Consider the following 21,846-nt stretch of genomic DNA (forward strand, 5'->3'; position numbering starts at 1 on the left):
GTAATTTTTCCACTTTTAAATTTATAATAACATTGATAACTGCCGGCATAGCCAAGGTGACAATCTATATCGCTACGACAGAGAAGCGCTTTGTGTCTCTATCACTCTTCCATATTAGTGCGACAGTGACAGCTGCGTTTCGATCGCTACGGAGCGTAAGCGATTGACATGTTGGCTGCGCGGCCTGATTCTTCAGAAATCATTTTTTTACGTTAGTAGTTACACATATGTATACTTATAGTTATGGCCACGCCATAGGTTGATATACGTCAAAATAACGAAGCTTGATTAAAGTTAATATTTTTAGGTTAGGGTTATTAACATAATGACCATGTGTTTGTTGAGAGACTAAAAATTAGTTTATTTATTGTCACTTTTACTTGCGCTTGCGCACCAACATTTTCAACGTGGACTTGTAGTAGGTATGTAGGTCGTAGACTGCATCCAACAGGGAAGGAGCTTTTAGGGCAGTTATGAGAGCCATGGCTCTCAGACTTGGTTTCTACTAGAAAACAAGTCTATCTCAGTTTTCCGTGTTAAAGAATGGCTAATTTTCAGATACGTTAAGTCAAAATCTTCGTCAATAGTTCAAACAAATTTGAAGAGCATTTTGTGAGAGATAACTTATTAAAGTTTCAAACTACCACCAATTATGTCTTAAATCATCTTATCATTTGAAAATGGCACTTTTAGGAGATCGATTATACCAATGATCGGCAGATGTATTGTAGGTAAGGTTTGTAAGAGATCAGCGGAGTGCTGTTAAACAACACTGGATGTCAGTAAAGTAGGTGCTGTCACTGGGTTGCCATATTACGAATACGGCTTTCGAGTTTTTTTGTACTCTCTTTGACTACAGAAAAATAAAATACGGACAACACTGCTAGTGCTTATTTTCATACACCTAACATACAAAATAACAACACAATATTTTAAATACAAGGCTTTAGCAGGCCAAATTTGGGTTTTATTACGCGGTGCATTGTAAGGCTTGTTAAGTAAATAAAAAACTTAATTAATAACGTGGTTTAGTAATTTTAATATGCACAGCCGGATTACTTGGTGATGAAGTCCGTATTAGCACAGAATAACATGATTAGTCCCTGAATCGCTGTCAACATTCAGTTTTGTAGGAAGCGTCCTTTCTGTAAGGTAGTATACTACCGTCCCTGATGCTGTCCCTTTCTAATGTATGGCACTATCCCTTTCGGCTATTTAGGGTTGTCAAAATTCAAGTCATTATCTTATCTGTGGTCGTGCACACAAAGGGATGTCAAGTTGTGTCAACCCTTATAATTGCTCGGAGCAATGCTAAGCCGAACGGAGCCGAGAATGCCCGAAAGGAGTGTCCCCCAACTGGTATTAGTCCAGTCAAACGTCATAATAAAGTGACGAACTTTCCGACTTGACTTTGTATTAATAAGTTTGCCTTACTAATGATGTCATATGAAGCATATATCGCAATTAATCCCTTGAGTGGCATATCTGTTTTTAAGCTGCAATAATTTTCGTTGCATAATGTTCAACTATGTAATAGGGCGACCTGCCTTCGGGAATCGGGAAGTTATACAACAATCACCAACTGATATAGCTGGCAGGTAATTTCCAAGAACTTTCGGAATTCGTTTTCGCCTTTACTATAGGTACTTTAATTATACAGGTAGTACTTTTTTAATTTCATACTGTAAGGGAGACAATCTGAACCCAGGAATCCCTATTATTGCTTAAGCTGTCCGTGTATCTGTCAGCGGGCTCTAGTCTATCTAAAAAACTGTTACGAGTATAGGTAGAAAGTAAAAAAAAACTCGTGTTGGAATAAATTTTCACACAGTATGTTTGTCTATTGCCGCTAATAAAAAACTACTTATAACATATAAATATATAAAGTTAAAACTCGACGTGATATAACAAAACCTACTTCATAGCGACATACATTAAAACTGATCCAGTAAATCGTACAAAACGAAAAAAAGACAAATAATGTGACCGCATGGTACATTTGGGACGCGAGTTCGAATTGCACTTTATGTTTTGTCTTGAATCAAGACGGTTATCTACTTTTTAAAGTGTAACTCTTCTTAATATTTCTACCCAATCCTATTATTTTCTATACCTACAAAAATATGGGGACAATTTTACACGAAAAAGGCCGTTACATCGACCAAGCTCCAAACTAAGCAAAACTTGTACTCAGCGGCGGCTGGTGATTCTATATTATGGGTGTTCACTATCACAGTAAAAAACTACACATTGAATTAACCGACACAAAATACGGTCATTGAACTCTCTTATAGAATTTCGCTATTACGAATATCTTGACGACCGATAGACGCTAACTGCAGTTCATTTTACAAATGGATTCTAGGTTGTGAATGTTGTTTTCAAATTTTATGGAAATATGTGCTAAATTGTTAACACATCGGTTTCGGTCCAAGCAAACTCACCGCACAGCCGTCGCCCGGCCCGCCCGCGCCCGCTCCAAACAAGACATATACTTAGGTACATACATGTACTTAGGTAGGTAACACGATAAACTAAAACACCTAGTTACTTTTATCACAGCGACATAACACAACCACGGTGTTTTTTCATATTGATCTTATTTAATGACATATAAGTTTTTGTTTTTGACGAACATTGTTACGAAAGTTCAAGGTTTTCCTTTTATATTGAACTCGAGTCGATTTTGTAAACTTTTTTCACATTCTCCCGTTAAATTCATTCATTTTAAACACCTCACAACAAACAAATTATGTGCACTTACTGCTTAAACTCTTGGTTAATTATTTATAATAAAAAAATGCCAAAATTCCATTCACGCGCGTACTTTAAAATTGACTACTAACTAAGGTCTGTTTACAAACAAGTGACAATATGGCGCACACAATGCGCGCGCATTCGACGAGAGGGCGCAAGGTCAAACGGGCTACGGAGCGCCGCTCCAATTTTACCTCTTTCTTCATAGAAAATCTTCTGTTTCACGTGCGGAACTGTAGCGAAACTTCTCTTTCGCTCTCATTGAATTTCCTATTGATTTTATGTACTAAATCTTTTTCATAGGAGCGCAATCCAAAGCGCTCCGCTTCGCGCGTTACCTATGATTCCTATGAAATTATAGGAGTAGGCCGAGTAGTATAGGCCGTCTATAAACTTATAATGAATAAAGGTAATTATTTAATTGGTATTGACTTTTGTACGATAGATCTTAAAGAGTAATATATTAATTAGGCACTATAATTTTATGGGAGTGCACTGCACAAGCGCTCCTTAGAGGAAGCCGCGCCTGCTTGTACTATGGGTACCAGACGACGATACTTATATAGATAAATACATGCTTATGAAAAAATCCATAACTCAGGAACAAATATTCGTGATAAACACACAAATAAACACCTTTACCTGGATTCGAACCTGGAACCTCCTGCATCATAGGCAGCGTCACGGCGACTACACTATATAAATAATATTAAAACTATGTTTACCGTTACGAGGTATTCTCATATTCAGCATCACGCCTGACATTAACTGTGGCGCAATTTGGTAAGTGATGGAAACGCGGATTAAAATTACAGTAAAACAAATTTGGATTCGAATTTCGAAATTTACTCCATTTTTTATTTATAAATTAGTTTTTTATAAATAAACAAATATAGAAAAATCAAGGTGATATTTCGTCGATCTAGTACATCTAGGATAGTGACTACTTATGATATTAATTTCTTGAAATGTCTCTCTCTCTCTTTTAATCATAACGTAGGTTATGTTATTTTCAAGTGCTGAAAACTTTGGATTTGTTCCCAAAGGTGCAACTTTAAAAGTAAGTTAAGTACACGACTGTATCTGTAGGGTGTTTATTGGCATGGAATTGTGATGGACAAATTTTAATTCACTGTTACCTTCCTCACAAATTGTATTATTTAAATCAGTTGGACGGTATTTAGGAAAGAGGATCCAATCCACAAAAATCTCTCAAAAAAAAGTTTTTAATCTAAAAGACTTTAGACGATGGATCCTTTTCGTTAAAATATGTCCTGTTGTAAGTCTTTTCTCATGAAAAACATAATATTTTAAGATATTAGAAGATATTTAATGGAACGCCTGATAGTAAATATAGAGCCAAACGTAACAGACGCGTTTCATACCTTTTCATCTTGAATCGTGGTGACTAATCAATAAGTGGTAACAAATAGCTTAAACTATGTATGTTAACTCGCACCCTAAATAGGGGATCGAACTGTTGACATTGTCAACAAAAAGTATTTTACATAAAAAATAATTGAAAGAAATCCTCTAATAATAATCCTAAACAATTTTTGTTTTTAAGATTTTAAGTTATTGAAAAAATTAATAATAGAACAGTTAAATTAGGTACTAATAATGACTAATTAAGCAGTTTAATTACTGTCTGTAGGTAGGTCATTCATATATATATACTGACGGACTATAATGATATTCAGCAAAAACTAATTGAACAAGAGGCCGATTCTGATTTAACAATTTGTGAAGGTTATGAACTTGTTTTTGATACGAGCTTGAATATCGCTGCTGCTGGTGATATCTGCTGCCTGAGAATTCACTACCTAGATGGGGTCGTTAGTCGTTACATTTTTATTTTTATGTGGTTTGTTTCTTAAACAAGCAGGAAAATTACAATTTCACCATAAACGATACCATAACGTCGTTATTGGCTATATTTTGTGATGTTCATAGAGGGTGAACTTAAACTGGTGTGGTGATAACGCTATACAGCCGATTGAACCACTTATACATATATAGATGATAAACCGTACCAATACAACACGTAATTGATGGTTTCCACCCTGATCTAATTTCCCTGTTTAAGCTCAATTCTGTGACCTTTTTAATATTACGTGTTAATTCAAGCGACATTGTTGGAATTAACTATTTCAATTAGGCTGGTACAACACACGGTTGGCTCATTCACGATTCAACTGGCACCGCGAAATTGTCGCAAATATTTTAAGTGATGTTAGAATAGTTTACCTTTGTTTCGAAAAAAAAATTGCACAAATTTTAAGATGAAGTGGGTTTTTTATGTAATCGTGTTTGTGTATATGTTTTATAGAGCAGGTGAGTAGGTAGGTATAATAAAATTTGTAAGGATCGGTTAGCACCTTCATTTGGCCTTATGTGCCTTATGAATAAATATGGAAATCATAAATGTACTAAGATCGGCCAAGTGCGTGTCGGACTCGCGCACGAAGGGTTCCGTACCGTATCGCGAAAAACGGCATAAAAATCACATCAAATCACATTTGTTGTATGGGAGCCCCACTTACATATTTATTTTATTCTGTTTTGAGTATTTGTTATTATAGCGGCAACAGAAATACATCTGTGAAAATTTCAACTGGCTAGCTATCACGGTTCATGAATACAGCCTGGTGACAGACAGACAGACAGACGGACAGTGGAGTCTTAGTAATAGGATCCCGTTTTTACCCTTTGGGTACGGAACCCTAAAAATTATAACAAATGTAAAAAATCTACTAAAACGTGTTTCAAATTCACACATCCAACATCCTACATGTTGACAAAAGTGTGTAATAAATAGTAGGTACCTATTATTGTGATTAAATGTTAGTTAAGGCCAAGTTATGTACTAAGAGGGCATTATTAAGGTACAGATTTTTGCCAACCCTAACTTTCAATGCATTGTACCAGTTAAAGGGGTAATTATGATATATAATTATAAGCAAGTAGGTAAATTATTTCTAGTTTGTAATTGACCTGACATTTGATTTTCTACCCTAGCACAAGCAGAATAGAAAATCAAAGTCTACACCAATAAACAGTATGGTGTTTGTAATAAGTATAAGACTTCACGATAAGATATTAAAATGTAACCAGTAAAATTAAAATGTACAAAAACCTCACACTACAAATAATTTACCTATTTATTATCTCTAATTAAATTACTGGAAAGCAATCTGAAACTGCTCATGCACTACTGAATACCTTATTTTTTTCAGTTTATGGACTGAACACTAACGGAATTGGCAGTAACCAAGTAATAGCACTGGATGACAACTCTGACTATGGAGATGGGATATTTGTTGCCGCGGGAGAGCGAAAAATTATTAGCTGTAAAGCTTCGGGTAAAAACCAAGAGGTATGACAATTATTAAGAGTAATCAACTAATCAACTTACCATATATCTAACTGGCGAAAGTTTGCCGTGGGTAGAATAGTAACTCTACCAGTAATACGCGTAACATATATGTTTGCCTTGACTGAAAATAAATCGTTATTTTCGCCACACGTACATTTACGGCTCGGTCTCGACATCGCGCGCTGCAAATAAGCACTAAGCACTGTAAATGTAGAATTAAAACACAGATATTCTAAAAAATATAAAAAAATATATATAGTAATGTGGTTTGGGTAGTCACAAGGGAGGCCTATTGGTCATATAATAATAGATAACCGCTGGTGGAGAGAGGCTTCTAAGTGGTGACTAATTACTAGTCAAGATTATTACAGGAAGCTGTAGGCAGGTCAAGGTACAGCGTTCATGGCATACGTACAATTAAAGTTGGATCTAGAAGTTAACTTTGCAATGCCACACTTTGTCACGTTAAACTCGGTGTCTTGTTCTGGCATAATCATGCCAGAATATTAGCAGTTGTCAACATAAAATTATGCCTACAGATAAAATGGTACAACCCTAAAGGCCTCGCCATATCTCGCATACAATCCGGGCGCGTGTACACGTCGCAGTACTTCGTGCAGTCCCCGCGTGCGCCTGCGCTGGTGCTGAACATTACGGAGGCCGAAGTGCACGACAGCGGAGTGTGGGTGTGCCGCGCGGGAGACACCGTTAGGAACGTCTCCATTTGTGTCATTGGTGAGTTTCCGAAGGCTTTAGAGGATTCAGTGATTATTGGATAAACTTCGACCAAGTGAGCCACTAATGAATTTTTTCCCCAGTTGCTAACTGTTAAACATGTGTTAGGTACTAACTGTTTCTAAAGCTAATCCTTGCCCGCACGTACTTTTGTGTTCAGATCCTACGAATTTCGAAGGAACACCTACTGAAGTAGCTGCAGATGAGGGTCGCTCCTACACGTTGTCCTGCCAGACCAAGGGAGAACCCGAGGCCACGATATCATGGACTAGAAACGGACGAGTTATAAACGGTAACGTACAAAAAAGTGTCCTTTTTACTACTACTAACTAACTCATGTAAAATCGTAGCCATACTTTTCGAGACAAATATCTGAGATATCATTAGTTTTATTTATATACATAATTTAATCTTGGACAGTGTCTCCTATGTCATTTTGTGTTAGCTTTTCCAGGTGCTTATTTACCACACCGAGTATCATTTAACTCATTTATTATGAATATTATGATAGACATTCAGTTGTTGGTTGTTGTTGAACAGTTCAGTCATAATAAATAGTACATTATGATACAAGTATGCTACGTTGGTCATTACATACGAGGCGATATTGTGCGCGCGAGCTGTAAGCGAGTGTGCAATAAGAAAACCGATGTGTGTAATGACCAATGTACACGCGTTTCATACGACTTTTTCAACACACTTGCGAGGAAAATGGTGGCTTTGATGGTAAAAGGCTATCGTTCTCGGCTCTTGCCTCTATTAGTATTACTTACTGGCAGCGTCCACTATGTGTTATTCATTTTCAATGCTTGAAAATGACATTTTCGTCAATATATAAACTAAAAACATGCAAAACTATTTCAATTTTATGACAAATACGGAAAATGGCTGGCGCATTTACAATGCGCGCAAGGCAAAGGCGCGAATGAAATCGACAAACAGCCAATTAAAAAAAAAAAACTATTATTTTCGTATTTCTAACCGACGAATGGAGATCAAATCGATAAAATGTTATGTTTATTCATTAATGTAATTTACGAGATAATTTAATCTATAAATTATGTTTGGTGAGTTAAAACCTCTTTGAACTAACATTTGAAACGTAATAGTTGGTAAAAAAAAAATATTACTCGACCAAATTAGGAAGGCTCCGTTTCCACGCATATTTTTAGCACTTAATTACCTTCTTAACTCAGTCGGATAATATAATGAAAAAGCACGTATACTGAAAAAGCGGGCCTGAAAAATATTATGAGCCAAAAATCGGTGGAATAAAAACGTCGTTTTGAGCAAGTGCGTTGAAAATATATTTTATTACAGAATTTGATTACCAAGACATGCCTAAGTACAGAGTAATGACGAAATATAACAGACAAGGAATTGAAGGATTACTAACTATTATGTCACTAAGTGTCGAGGATAGCGGCGTGTATACTTGTATTGCCACCCAAGAAACGGAATTAGCGGACAAATGTGGAAAAAACCAAACTGTTGATATTATGCTAAATATTAACCGTAAGTTTATGCAATTATTGACTGGTTCATAACATCGCCATACGCTTGCTCTTTTTCCATTCGCTTGGAATTTGGTGCAGCATCTCTTTTTCTTCCATACCTCTCTGGCGTCAGTTATCTCATCATTCACCTGATTTCTTTTGATATCATCTCTCACATAGTCCATCCACATTTTCCTTGGTTTTACTTTGTTTTACTTTTCTCTTGCCTCTTGCGTCACATGATTGTTACATGACGACAAGTACCTATTACGGTGGTTTTATAAATTTTGATAACCGGGCATCGCAAATGGTTTTCGCAGATACTATTTCGACGTCATATAACATTGTCAAGTTTTAAATCGGATAAAAACAACGCAACGGGTAGGTATGTTATGTGAATTTCGTTAATCAAAAATTTAGAATTAGCAATGTTTTTGTGTTGAATTCACCTGATAAGTTCTGGCAGTTGCTGGGTATCGAATAAGGATGTACAAAATTCAGTTAATTAAAACTTTTAAACTTCGTTATGCCGGGGCCACACTAACGGGAAACCTAGTGTGGCCGTATGAAAAACGTCGAATTAACGCTATAATTAACGCGTTTCCCGTTAGTGTGGCCCCAGCATTATGAAGGTGACCGGTCCCGTTACATAATTGTACCGAAAAACCATCATTTGCAGATGTCCCTACATTTGGAGAAAGGACGAAGGAGAATGTTTACGGAACCGAAAGTGAAAGGTGCGTTTTATTCCTTTTGAATTTTAAGACTTAGAAAAATCTTTCAACATTAGACGGCATGTTTATCTGATCTTCCATTGCCGTTCGCTCTATTCGCTAGCAGTAGGGATACATGTTCACACAGGGTTAAGCAGAGTGTCCTAGTTTAAAATAGCCATAAAATTAAAACAAAACTTCAAATTTCAATATTAAACTTGTTTTTACTTTAGGTATACTCTATATTTGCAAAATTAATTCATTAGCTCAAATCGCTCTCCTTTAACCTGTATAGCTTTACACATTCCACTACAGTATGAGTTGTACGCGGCACACACTACTTCATCTGTTATATCGTCCCATATCTTGACCAACCGATGCTTGAATGAATTTAAATTCATTCCCTGTATGCTCCCAATCCTGCTGAGCATGTATCCCCATATAGACAAGTCCAACGGATTTATTTATTATTATTATTTTATTTTAAACTTTATTGCACAATATAACAAATAAAGTACAAATGGCGGACTTAATGCCTAAAGGCATTCTCTACCAGTCAACCACCAGGCTAAACAGAAACAGTGATAGGTGCAGGCATTGAACAAAAAAAAGCAGAATAGGTAACTTAAAACAAAAAAATATAGCGATAAATAATACACACTACCGAAAATAAACTTACATATACATACTATACATACTATAATTAAATAAACTTACATATATATTACTTTACTTCATGTACCCAGTGCAAATAATACTATGCCTACGATGGACAACTAACCAGTGAGCTTGTCGAAAAAATGCTTGCGTAACATGCGCTTAAACGAGAGCTTGGTTGGAGCCTGTCTGATGTTGAGTGGGAGATCATTCCAAAGCCGGATCGCGTGAAGGGTGAAGGAGTTAGAGACAAAACCGGTGCGATGAGAAGGAACAGTAAGCTTGAGACTACGGGACTCACGAAGGGTGCAACCTGATCGGGCGGTTATAAAATTAAATTTCGAACTAAGATAGCCGGGCGCATTCCGATCAAATAAAATAGAATATAGTGTGCACAGAATACGCAAGGACCACCGTTCTCGAATAGGGAGCTAGTTAAGTCGGCGGCGATATGCAGATATGTGGTCATATTTACGGAGTCCGAAAATAAATCTGATGCTGTTATTAAGAAGCCGATCTAGTTTGCTCAGAGAGACTTCTGTGATATTCGTGTAACACACATCAGCATAGTCTACAATACGTAATACAAGAGCTTGAACAAGGAGAACTTTAGTGCCAGTCGGAAGGAAATGTTTAAGCCGGTATAGGGCTCTTAGTGTGTTAGTGACCCGGCGACATACGTCAGATACCTGCGGTTCCCAAGTCAGGCCATTGTCAAGAATCAACCCCAGGTTTCTCACTTGCGATGCTAGCGGCACAGGTATATCTTCGTACACGATAGGAGACAAGTGAGTAAGGTCAGCTACGGAGAGTAAACGGGGGCTTCCCAGTACAATAGCCAGGCATTTGGACGGATTAACAGAAATGCCGAAGTAACGCGACCAAACAGAGATGCGATTCAAGTCCTCGTTAATCTTCGCTATGGCACAATCCAGATCACTAATGCTACTGCGGGTGTACAATTGCAGGTCATCGGCGTAAAGATGGAAAGAGCATGCTAAGTGAGACGCAATCAAGTTAATAAAAACGGAAAAAAGAAGTGGAGAGAGTATGCCGCCCTGCGGAACACCGGAAGTGAGGTCACACCAGTCGGAAAAAGAGGAACTGTCCACACGAACCATCTGACGTCGATCTTGAAGATATGAGGCGAACCATTTAGCCGTTGATGACGTTATATTTAAGTGGTTCAATGCAGCTAACAAGAGTTCATGATTGACTGCATTGAATGCGTTTGAAAAGTCAATCAACACCAAAACCGTCAGCTGCGTTGATTCCATAGCTAGTCTCACATCCTCAACGATCTTAAGCAATGCCGTGGTAGTGCTGTGGCCTGGACGAAAACCTGATTGAAATGGAGTGAGAACAAGGTTGGAGTAGATATGAGCAGATAATTGTTTGTGTACAATAGCTTCCAAGACTTTTGACAAAAAAGGGAGAATAGAGATGGGACGGAAATCTTTTAGTGTACTGGGGTTAGAAACTTTTGGTAAAGGAATGACATGTGCTTTACGCCACAATGACGGAAAAATCCCAGTTGAAAGTGAGAAGTTTATAACATGGGTTATAATTGGGAGTATGCATTCCAAGATGCATATTAACATAAGTCTACTAACCTCGTCGTGGCCAACAGCATTAGACTTAATAGACCTAATAACCTTAGCAACCTCATCATCAGTGGCCAACGTAAATGAGAAAGTTGTATTAGAGGGGCAGGGCAGGGCGGAAATGAGAGAGAGACTATGAGATTTAGTGACAGGATCTAAAATGGTCGATTTAGAAAAGTGAGAGTTCAGGTCATTTAAAGAGAAAGTGGAGAAGGACATGCTCAGACTCTGTTTTTTACCAACACCGATTGAATTCAAAAATTTCCAAGTTTCCTTAGGCGATGATGGAACGATGTTATTGAAAATATGTTTGCGTTTAGCTGCTCTCACCATCTGATTACACCGATTCCTTGCAATATTAAACAGGTGTTAATTTTCTTCAGAACGATCCCGCTTATATTTTCGGAATGCCCTATCCCGCCTAGTCATGGTTATGCGAACCCCATTCGTAATCCAAGGTGCGGGTGGGCGCTTCAGTCTTACTGAACGAACGGGCGCATGAGCATCGTATAATTTAAGGATACTATTAAAGACAGTACCGCCTCGTCCACTGACTGTGCCGACAGCACCGCCGACCAATCTTCTCCACGCGCACTTTCCCGTAAAGCTTCCATGTCAAGCCTCGCAAAGCTGCGAAGTTTTAAAAAATTGCAAGGTGGTTTCTGAGGCTTGATCTGGTAGCCCAAAAAGATTAGATCGATCGGATTCAAGTCTGGTGGTTCTTGCCGTGGTTGCCGTGGTCTTAAATCTGTCAAATTTGTTCGACACCAGTCTTGTGTACGTTTAGCTTTGTGAGACGGGGCACTGTCTTGTTGAAAGAAATAATAGTCATCCCCATACAACTTTCGGATATTTTCTAGCATAATGACCCTGCAATGCAACACGTTCTGAATATAATAGTCTTGGTTAATTTTTACTCCCCGATCTATAAACAGCAGTGGTAGTTTGCCCCTAGGTAATATGGCACCCCATACCATGACGGCCGACGCACTTTGAAATCGCTGTACGGCTAATTTGTTTTTAATACAGTTGCTCAAAAAGTGCTACTTTTCGTGGCTCTTTAGCGTGCGGAAAGTTGGTTTTCGCGAACTAGTGCTTTTTACTTTTCCAATTTTTTAAAATTTATACTTGTTCCAATTCATGACTACTTATTGATTAGTGTTTATATTAGTTTCCTTTAAACGTTGTAATCAACCAAAAAACCTACTGTTAATGTAAGAATACGAAAAATATGCATATTTCATATTTTATTACTTACCTCTTCATCATTATAAGTATTATAACACGTTTATTTTTAATGTTGAAAAACCGTTCTTAATAAGTTGTCTGAATGGAACGGAACGCCTGTCAAAGAAGAGGCGTATTTTCTTACTGCAAGAATGTTTTAAGTTTCCAAAGGCAACATTCGATATTGTTTTTATAAATATACGATACACAAATAATCGTAAATAACAATATTTAGGTAATAATAGTACAATGTTTTAATATTTACAATTGTTTCTGTCTTATAGAACATGCATTTAAAAAAAAACTTTCATTGAAGTGGGTTCAATAATAATAACAAAATCTATTCTAGTCGAATAAAAGCTAGAAAAACACCTCTTCATAATGTCAATGTCAATGATGTCACACAATTAATAATATAAAAAGTTTCGAATTCCATTCCTTAATACAACAAGTATTAAGGAATGGAATGGCTTTTCTTATTTTTTCGCAACTGTATTAAAAAACGTCGTTCGATACACGTCATTCTTCACTCGTCCCGAGTGTTGCCACTCGCCTACGGCTCGTGGCAAGATATCTCGGTACTCGTAAAATTATGACATACTTTCCGCACTAGCATCGAAATGTACTATTATCTTGCAATTGAAACATCATTTCGTCGGAAAAAAAAAATCATCGCCCTCATGCCAAGCTCGCAAGTCCCTGCATTTTTCACTCTAGATTTTTTCTGGGCATCTTTTCATCCATTATTTTTTGGTTTTTATAGGCCTTCAATCTAAGATCATGTCGTAATATACGACTCATTGATCGTCGGGATATTTTCATATCTTTAGCGAGTTTACTTGCACCTTAGGCTAGTTTTCACCGAATACGCCCACTAAACGCTTTTATTTATATTTTTGACACGAACAGATGGTTTTCGGCTAGGTTTGGGCCTGATTCTTGAAGATCCTATATTTTTTAAATCGCTTAGTGGTCCGAGATATGAACCTTACATTAATATCTAAATGTTTTAGATTCTTAAATATCTCGCAGGGTCGGAATTTTTGCTTGTATACATTTACAACGACCTGGCGTTTCGCGTCCATGTTCAAAACAATATATATCAAGCTCACGTCTAGAAATCATATAAACGCATACATTCTCGATTAATTAAAAAAATATATAGTTAAAAAAGTTCCGCTATATTTAAGGCGCTAGTCGCTATTGTTGGCCGTAAACTCTTACATTCTAGAGTATATATCTGCTTAACGGTTCAACAAAAAATTATGAACAAAATATATATTAATCTACATTTTATGTACAATATTCCTAACGTTTGACCTTTTCCCTGTGACTTATAGTTTCTCCATAAAAGAAACATTACGACAGGCCGTTTTGCGAATAACTTTGCTTATATCTCCTAAACGGTTTATTCGATTAAAGTTATTTTTAAACTAAAATAAATCTATTAACAGGCACTACAAATGCAACGTTTCATAATGTTAAAAAATAATATTTCTTTAAAGAAATCGAATATTATTCCACATTTCGTGCGTATGTAGCTCGAAAAAAGCGTGGCCGGCAGTCGTGTGCTAGCTTTGAGACGAGGAGGCTGTGTCGCTCGTCGCTCCGTGCCTTCCTTGTACTCTGTATGCTTGTGCAGAGCCCAAGTTCAATAAAATTGAAGTTATTGTGGCCAAAGACTAACTAACTGCAGAAAGTTGATTTGGTTCTGACGCACTTTAACGCGCTTAACACGGTGTTTCGCAGCCTATTATTACGAAAATAATGAAAATATTTCCACTTATGTTTGAGAGAGCTTCATTTGAAATATAAAAATAAAAGTTTTCTAACATGCGCGGACATATTGCCATTTTTACGTTTTTAATAAAGTTCGATTCCTAACAAAACAATAATTAATTGATTAATATTAATATAGGCTTTCAATTTACGTTCTATATAGATATTCATTTATTATTTTTAAGTTTAATTTTTTTTAATTGTGTTGGGAGATTGGGTAATCTCCCATTGATTGGTGGTGGTTGATGATGAAAACGAACAGTAAGAGTCAGTTGATATTCTTTTATAAGCTAACCATAAATGAAAGTAGGCATAATCCAAATATAAACTATTTATAAGTAATGACCCTTACAATTGATTAAGCCTTTAAGCAAAAAGACCAAAACGGCCTGTCGTATTGTTTTTTGCGAAACTATAAATTAAGGCGAAAGGAAAAAATCAAACGTACTACTTACCACCGCAACGATAATACGAGTACCTATGCTTATATTGCAATCGTTTGTTCGTATTTTACAAATGTTTTCTTGTTCAGATACGAATAGACCTTGCATTTCGTGGAGGTGGTAAATTATTATAATGGTAAATAAGACCTCTTTAATTCAGAAACTATATACTTACTTACTGTTACGGTCTAGAGCATATTTCTTCTAAATGCGTAAACAAAAAAATATGAAAAAAATATATATGAATCTTTATTTATTGTTCAACAATTATAACATTTTTTTTTCTTGAAATTTAGTTTCACCGTAATAAAAATAATACAACGGGCCATTTTGCGGCTTACTTTGGTTATTTCTACTTAACGGCTAAATCAATTAAAATTATTTTTAAACTAACAATAATGTTTTAACAGCTGACGGTCTTACTACCGCGATACAACCGGCCGATGATTTGTTTTATTAACAATATCATCTAAAATCTAAACTACCATCTGACAAAGTATAATGAAATGGGATGCGATGACTGAAAAGATTTTTTTACATGTTCATGTGACCAGCTGACGGTCCACCGAGATACAACCGGCTGACCATTTTTTTATTCGCATTAGCATCTAAACTATCATCTGACAAAGTATGAAGCGGGAGGCGATGACAATATTTTTTTTGCGTGTTTCGCTATCTGCCATTCCTCAACTTACCAACGGAGCGGCGGCTGACGTCCACGGGGGTTCATCATACATAGCCGTTAACCACTATATCGGAGTTATTGTGGCCAAAAAATAAAAATAAAACTGCAGAGCGCTGATTTGGTTGTGGCGCGCTTGTAATATAATGATGATATTCCCACGTAATGTTTGAGAAAACTTCGAACTTCGAAAAATAATACTAGTTTAACACTAATAGGTAGGTAACAATTCCCAAAATTTTTTATGTAGGTAGACTGGTAGTAGGTACTTAATTTTATAAGTTAACTATGAATGGCATTATTTATATTTATTTATTACGGATAAAAAATTACTATAAAATAAACACACTGTACGCCTCAATTTAGTACATAGTGTACATACCAAGCTCTAGCTATAAATCATTATTTGTCGAATTGACTTAGGTATTTCTAAGAAGAAACAGATAAAACACAAATTAACTAATTGAGGCTTGTAAAGTATAATGCATAAGGGAATATATTTTCATTATAATTTACGACCTCCACTAAACGCATGATCTACTCATACTCAAACGACAAAATATCTGCAAAAGATACACAAATACGAGTATAGCGCCAACCGCGCGCCTCTGGGCTGTAGCTTATTCTTTGAACCTCGTTGTGGTAAATTCACGTACGATCGCAGTTAGCGGGGTGCGGGTATAGAGACGCTGAGACGCTCAAGGGCACATCAGCGACTATCGTCTTAAGTAAAATGGCTACACAAAACTAGGACAATCTGCCCAACCCTGTATTTAAAACACAAACAATATTTAGACGATATTTTGAATTAGGTACTCCGTAGAAAAAATCAGTCCTATTTTCAAACACGAGTATTTTCTAAATCCAATAATATTTTTTAACACTGCTTTGACAATACGTAGATCAACAACATTCAATAAAACACTAACGATATCACTTTTAATTAAGGGAAATATAACTTGTGACTCTATTCCAATCACGAACTCTCCCAAAAAGCTACGGTATAGTATAACCGCTGTAGCCGCCGTGCAGTCAGGATCTCGACGACTCAAATAAAACGCATGCATGAATTCTTAGTGAACTGATATAATCTTTCAATAAATAGTCCTGGTTACAAGGGTTCTTGCTTGACAAAACGGTTAAGTGCAGAAGTAGTGCGTATTTTAACCTCCTGAGACCCAGAAGCATTTGTTTTGTTTTTGAATTTCTAACCCTTAGTTACTCAACAAAAGTTCAAAATAGATTGTGGAATATGTACAAAAATTTGAACGCGGGGTCTCAGGAGGGTATGGAGGATGATGAAAGTGATTTGCATGATTTGAACAGCGCAAAATGGTTTTAAATCTAGGTGCCTCTGATTGGCCGCGATACAAAATATGTGAAGCGTTGCTATTGGAGCTTTAGAAAAAGCCTCCGAATACTAGCCGAGCCTGACGGCTGCGTGAATTGTGAATAGTTTTAGATTTTATACAAATAAAAGGTTGCGTTCGCAACTACCGTGATAGTTACTCCTTTTAATTATTCAAAAGATTCAAAGATTCAAAGATTTATTTGTTCAACATAGGTAAGTTACAAGATGTTAAATACACACATTATATTAACACTTTAACTGCTCCTCGCTTTCACTCCTGACATGGATCGATACGTCAGTGCATTACAGGTAATGCATCAATGTAGCCATCCATTTCTGACGTCACGTAGACGTGACATAGTAGTTTGACGGTGCATGTCATGTAATGCACGGACAGTAAAAGTGATAAGGACCACTTGCGCCATCAAGGGTTAGCTACTAACTCGATGTTAACCGGTTAAATCCGGAGTTACCAGTAGGTACAATTTAACCCTGTGTTAACGGGTTTAACTTCTAGTTAGTGGCTAACCCTAGATTGTGCAAATGGTCCTAACAATCAAACGAAATTTATTTATCGGTTTCAGTTTATTTCTAAGATGCGAGGCTGATGGCTACCCTCAACCAACCTATAAGTGGTTCATAAAAAATGGTGGAGCAAATTCAGTACAAATAGCTGATAAAGAAATAGTTTTCGCTGATAATGACTCCGCTTCTGTTTTACCAGTAAAGGTGACAGAAGACAGCTTCGACAGTCTGTACATTTGTCACGCGTCAAACCAGCTGGGAGATGTTGAATTGGAGTTTCATATACTGGAATCTATGATTCCTAAAAAACCTGATGAGGTACATTATTATGGATTACTCACTATCTATCGAAATATTACCATGTGATGCTTGTTCGCATGTTTTTTACTCAACCATGCAAAAACGGTTTAAGGGATTTATATTTAACTAGCTTCTGCCCGCCACTTAGTCTGCGTGGAATGATCATGGTGACGATTGATAAAAATTGAAAACATCCTACATTATGTCCTTCCTCGGGCCTCAAACTATCTCCGTACCAAATTTAATTTACATCTAAATCAGATCAGCGATGAGGTAACAGACAGACAGACAGAGTTATTTTCGCATTTATGATATTTTATATAATATAGTAGGGATTAGTAGGGATATTTCTATATATTATATAATATATATATTTGTATTGTATGGATTAGTATGGGTATGGCGTACAAATTGATCTTAATTTTCAATCATCCCGTAATGTGGTGATATGCGATGGAAGTGGAAGTTTGTTTGTGGATCCCACGCGAACAAAGTAGTTGAGTTGCTAGTTTATTAAGTATAAGATGGTTGTATTAAAAAACAATTATGCACTAATAACTTAATGATTTTTGGTAATTTTCAAGACTTCAGTGAAATCATCACTTTGCGACAATTACTTAGTTGCGACGTTTTGTTCGTTAAATTATTTATGAAAGTATATCGTTTTCAGGTAGAAATTAACGAAGATCTAACCACAAGTAAAACAATTGTTTTGAATCTTTCGTGGAATGAAGAAATACGATTTGATATAAGCAGTAAGTTAATAGCGGTCTCGCTTTGTTTTATGTATGTGTTCCGTTTGCTTTGGAGCGGGACCTTACCTAATAAGAGTACCTACCTAATGTAACTTCTAAACATCATCAATTTTTTAAGTTTTCAAAAAAATTTGAAACATTCTCGAAAATATCAGAAAATTTTGTTTTCCAAGAAAATGAGCTAAGTTTTGAAATTTTTTCTATGTACAACATTTTGTTAGTGTAACATTCCTGACCTGGACGACTCTCGGCGAGTCAAGTCCTTGTAACCTGGACAAGTCTGTTCGTTGTTAAAAAAATAAACATGTAATTGCTCATTTGCTTGTTCATATTCGAATAAGTTGTCTAAGTAAATACTAAAAGTGCGTATAATTTTACAGTTGTATCTCTTATCGTATGCTAATAATTAACTCGTACTTTCTCTTTACTTTTAGAAATTGAAGTACAGTATTTGCCAACGGCGCAATTACCAAGAAAAAGAGCGACCACACTGAGGGAAAGAGATTGGAAACATTCAAAACTATATTCGGCCCCGACTGGTGAAGTTCTTGAAGATAGTACGTATTCCTTTTTGTGAATGACGTATAAGTATACATACTGCATATATTTTTGATGCGACCACATATCGAAAAATTCATACTAGCGAAGCAATATTTTTGTTTAAGATTGTTTTTTCTTCTTTTTTTGTTTATAGTATCACATAATAAATAACCGAGTAAAGTAGGATTAAAAGTCCGAGTTAGAGGTGACTTTGGGAATTAATTGTATCGAGCGAAGTGTCATAATTCGTGTATCGGAAGCTATGTTGTTAAAGATAATATAGTTAAGAACTACATATATTTTTTCCACGTCTACGAATATCAACGCCTCTTAGAAAAACCATATAAGGAGATTTTTCGCCTTCTGGCTCAGGGAACCGCCTTAATTCATGTGGATTTCCGCAAAGTAACGCCTGGTTCTATTAATAAAGTTTTAAGGTTAATTTAAGTTTTTAAAGGATTTTTGGTAGTAGGTTAACAAGAATTTATTATAATCTACGAACGAAAAAAATGAACAGTTCTGAAAAATAATGCTAATTAATTAGCCGTTTTAAAAGTAGTAGTAAACCCAAAATTTCTTAATTAATTAAAGTTTTAAAATATGGGATCAAAATTATATATTACGGCACCTATAACCAGAGAAGAAATTTAAAGAACCAAATGTTATTTTTGTTGTTCGTTAAATTGCAACTGAAGAATGTACATTTGTATCGCTTTATAAGTAATTTGACTTTTTAATTAAATCCAATCTAATAAATAAAAAATGTTTTTATGATAAGTATATTTGCCTTTTATCTGTAAACGTTGCATTATTGCAGGCACTATGGCTGTATTGGAGGGTTTAGAGCCATCGACTGAGTATTGGGTGCGATTACGCATTAATAACGACATCGGTGACTCACTGTGGTCAAACTCAATTAGGGCATCAACCAAAGAAGGAAAAGACGACGAGGAAGAAGAAAATGAAATAGAAGACGAACAAATAAAAGAAGATCGCGATGTAGAAGTACCCACTGAGCCCGAGCCAGATACAAATGAAGACGATTCGCTTGTTACTACCGAAAAGCAAGCAACGCCGCTATCAGAAGATTCCGGAAGGTTTTACGGCCTGTTCTTTGCCGTAGGTGTTTTAATAGTTGCTGTCGGTTGCACTTTCATTGTAAGGATGGTTTAGGATCGTGTTCATTATTCCGATATTATTTCATCGTTATTTATGATTGACATTTTACGTACATTGTTCAGTTTATTGGTTCACATTATTCATCACAAATTATTGACATTAAGATGACATAAATTTCATAACATAGTTATAATAATAATTTTCTAATTTGAATTTGTCGAAAGTACTTAACAAGAATATGGCTATAACTGTTGTGAGGTTGCTTTTAATTGAAATAAGTAACTATGTTCTCTTGTTTTGTTGATATCTTCTTCTTTACCTTATTTATAATGAATAATAACGATTAATTTACGTGCAGTATTGTCAGATTTACTTATTTTATTCGCTTAATGTTTTAATAACAAAACGTCAAACTTCCTTGAGACACAGACATATTAAACATATTAATAACGGGTCACTCACGTATTTTAAGTCGAAAACGCTCGACATGTTTCACTCCGTACCGAGGAGCGTCATCAGGAGCATAGATTAGTATATGTTATTACTGTAATAGATAAGAAACTCTCGGACATTTCACGTTCACGTCTCTACTAGTGCTGCCCCTAGCGGTCCTGCTCTCAACTAATGAGACTGTATATGCAGTAAACACGCACACATGCACACACACACACACACACACACACACACACACACACACACACACACACACACACACACACACACACACACACACACACACACGTACTTATGGGTTCTTTACCTACATGTAACAACTTTAATATTGGAAACTGATTTATGTAGTAATCTTTGTCGTACCAATTTCCATTTGCTTAGAAAACTACATAAATCAGTTTTTCAGAATAAATAAATGAAAACTTATGTTGAATCAAGTACAATATATTATTTATAAGTACCTACTTATTTACATACGTTCCATTCCAAGTAACTAAGACACATGCAAATACAGCGACGCTTTAAGCGCACTTCCGTGAAAATAACTTAACAGCAAGTATGTAACAATTTATTTCCTGACTATGTTTTAAACAATAATTAGAGGCAACCTAATTCATTTCTTCTTCTTGATCCCAAAATAACTTGGAAAGCTTCAATAGTTTGATCCAACTTTTTTTGATTTAATTTAGATCCATTTTTGTCGCATATTTCATAGTTTTGAGAACATTCAAGCTTTTTATCCACAATTTGTGGTGCGGTGATCTGGGTGTTACAGCGCATTAGATTAGGTAGATTTTCCTTTTTTAGGTTCACTGAAATTGCCATTGACAACATCGAAAAACTTATCGAAGAAAAGCACGATACCTGCCGTGTCGCAACTTTATTCTGAAAGCTTTTTAATACCTGAAAATATATTAACAGTTAAGATGTTATCAAAAGTATAAAAAGGTTATTTTACAGCGAAACAGGACAAGTGTTGAGCATGCATTTTTAGGGTGTGCTATTGTCACATTTAATGTTAGGTAACAAGAAATCAGTGAATCGGGATATTATTCATGTAAAATGTCGACAAAGGTAACGTATTGTGGTTGGATTTTATCAGTAGATGTATGTCTTTCTAATTTTGGCAGGTTGTAGTTGATTTATCAGATTAAGACCTAGGCACGGAAAATAGTATCTTAATTATGATAATCAGAGCAACGTGTATGACGGGCCTTACGGGCACTAAGAATGGTGCTAGTTCAACGGCTGTTATTTGAAATGTTACAATGTTCCATGTTCCATCGCCAACATTTCATAAATATGCTTTACCCGAAGCCTCTATCAAAGCTTTT

At 36.1% G+C, this 21,846-nt stretch overlaps 1 protein-coding gene across 1 annotated transcript; it reads left to right on the forward strand.

Moving 5' to 3' along the window:
• Positions 1-4,926: 4,926 nt before the first annotated feature.
• On the forward strand, positions 4,927-20,194 carry LOC134742119 (limbic system-associated membrane protein-like). The gene is made up of 10 exons (XM_063675083.1): positions 4,927-5,091; positions 5,994-6,133; positions 6,673-6,868; positions 7,029-7,160; positions 8,189-8,383; positions 9,044-9,101; positions 17,405-17,663; positions 18,316-18,400; positions 18,835-18,957; positions 19,758-20,194. Exons 1-10 carry the CDS (start codon positions 5,040-5,042, stop codon positions 20,111-20,113), a joined length of 1,596 nt encoding a protein of 531 aa, XP_063531153.1. The 5' UTR covers positions 4,927-5,039; the 3' UTR covers positions 20,114-20,194.
• The last annotated feature ends 1,652 nt before the right edge of the window (positions 20,195-21,846 follow it).

Source organism: Cydia strobilella, chromosome 1, assembly GCF_947568885.1.
Source record: "Cydia strobilella chromosome 1, ilCydStro3.1, whole genome shotgun sequence".
NCBI classification, from domain to species: Eukaryota; Metazoa; Arthropoda; class Insecta; order Lepidoptera; family Tortricidae; genus Cydia; species Cydia strobilella.

What these genes read in the sequence shown, in the direction of transcription:
- LOC134742119 (XM_063675083.1), top strand. Translation starts at nt 5,040, where the DNA reads ATGAAGTGGGTTTTTTATGTAATCGTGTTTGTGTATATGTTTTATAGA. An exon ending in CGTCTCCATTTGTGTCATTG is followed by an intron (nt 6,869 to 7,028) that starts GTGAGTTTCCGA and finishes TTTTGTGTTCAG; the next exon opens with ATCCTACGAATTTCGAAGGA. An exon ending in TTCCTAAAAAACCTGATGAG is followed by an intron (nt 17,664 to 18,315) that starts GTACATTATTAT and finishes TATCGTTTTCAG; the next exon opens with GTAGAAATTAACGAAGATCT.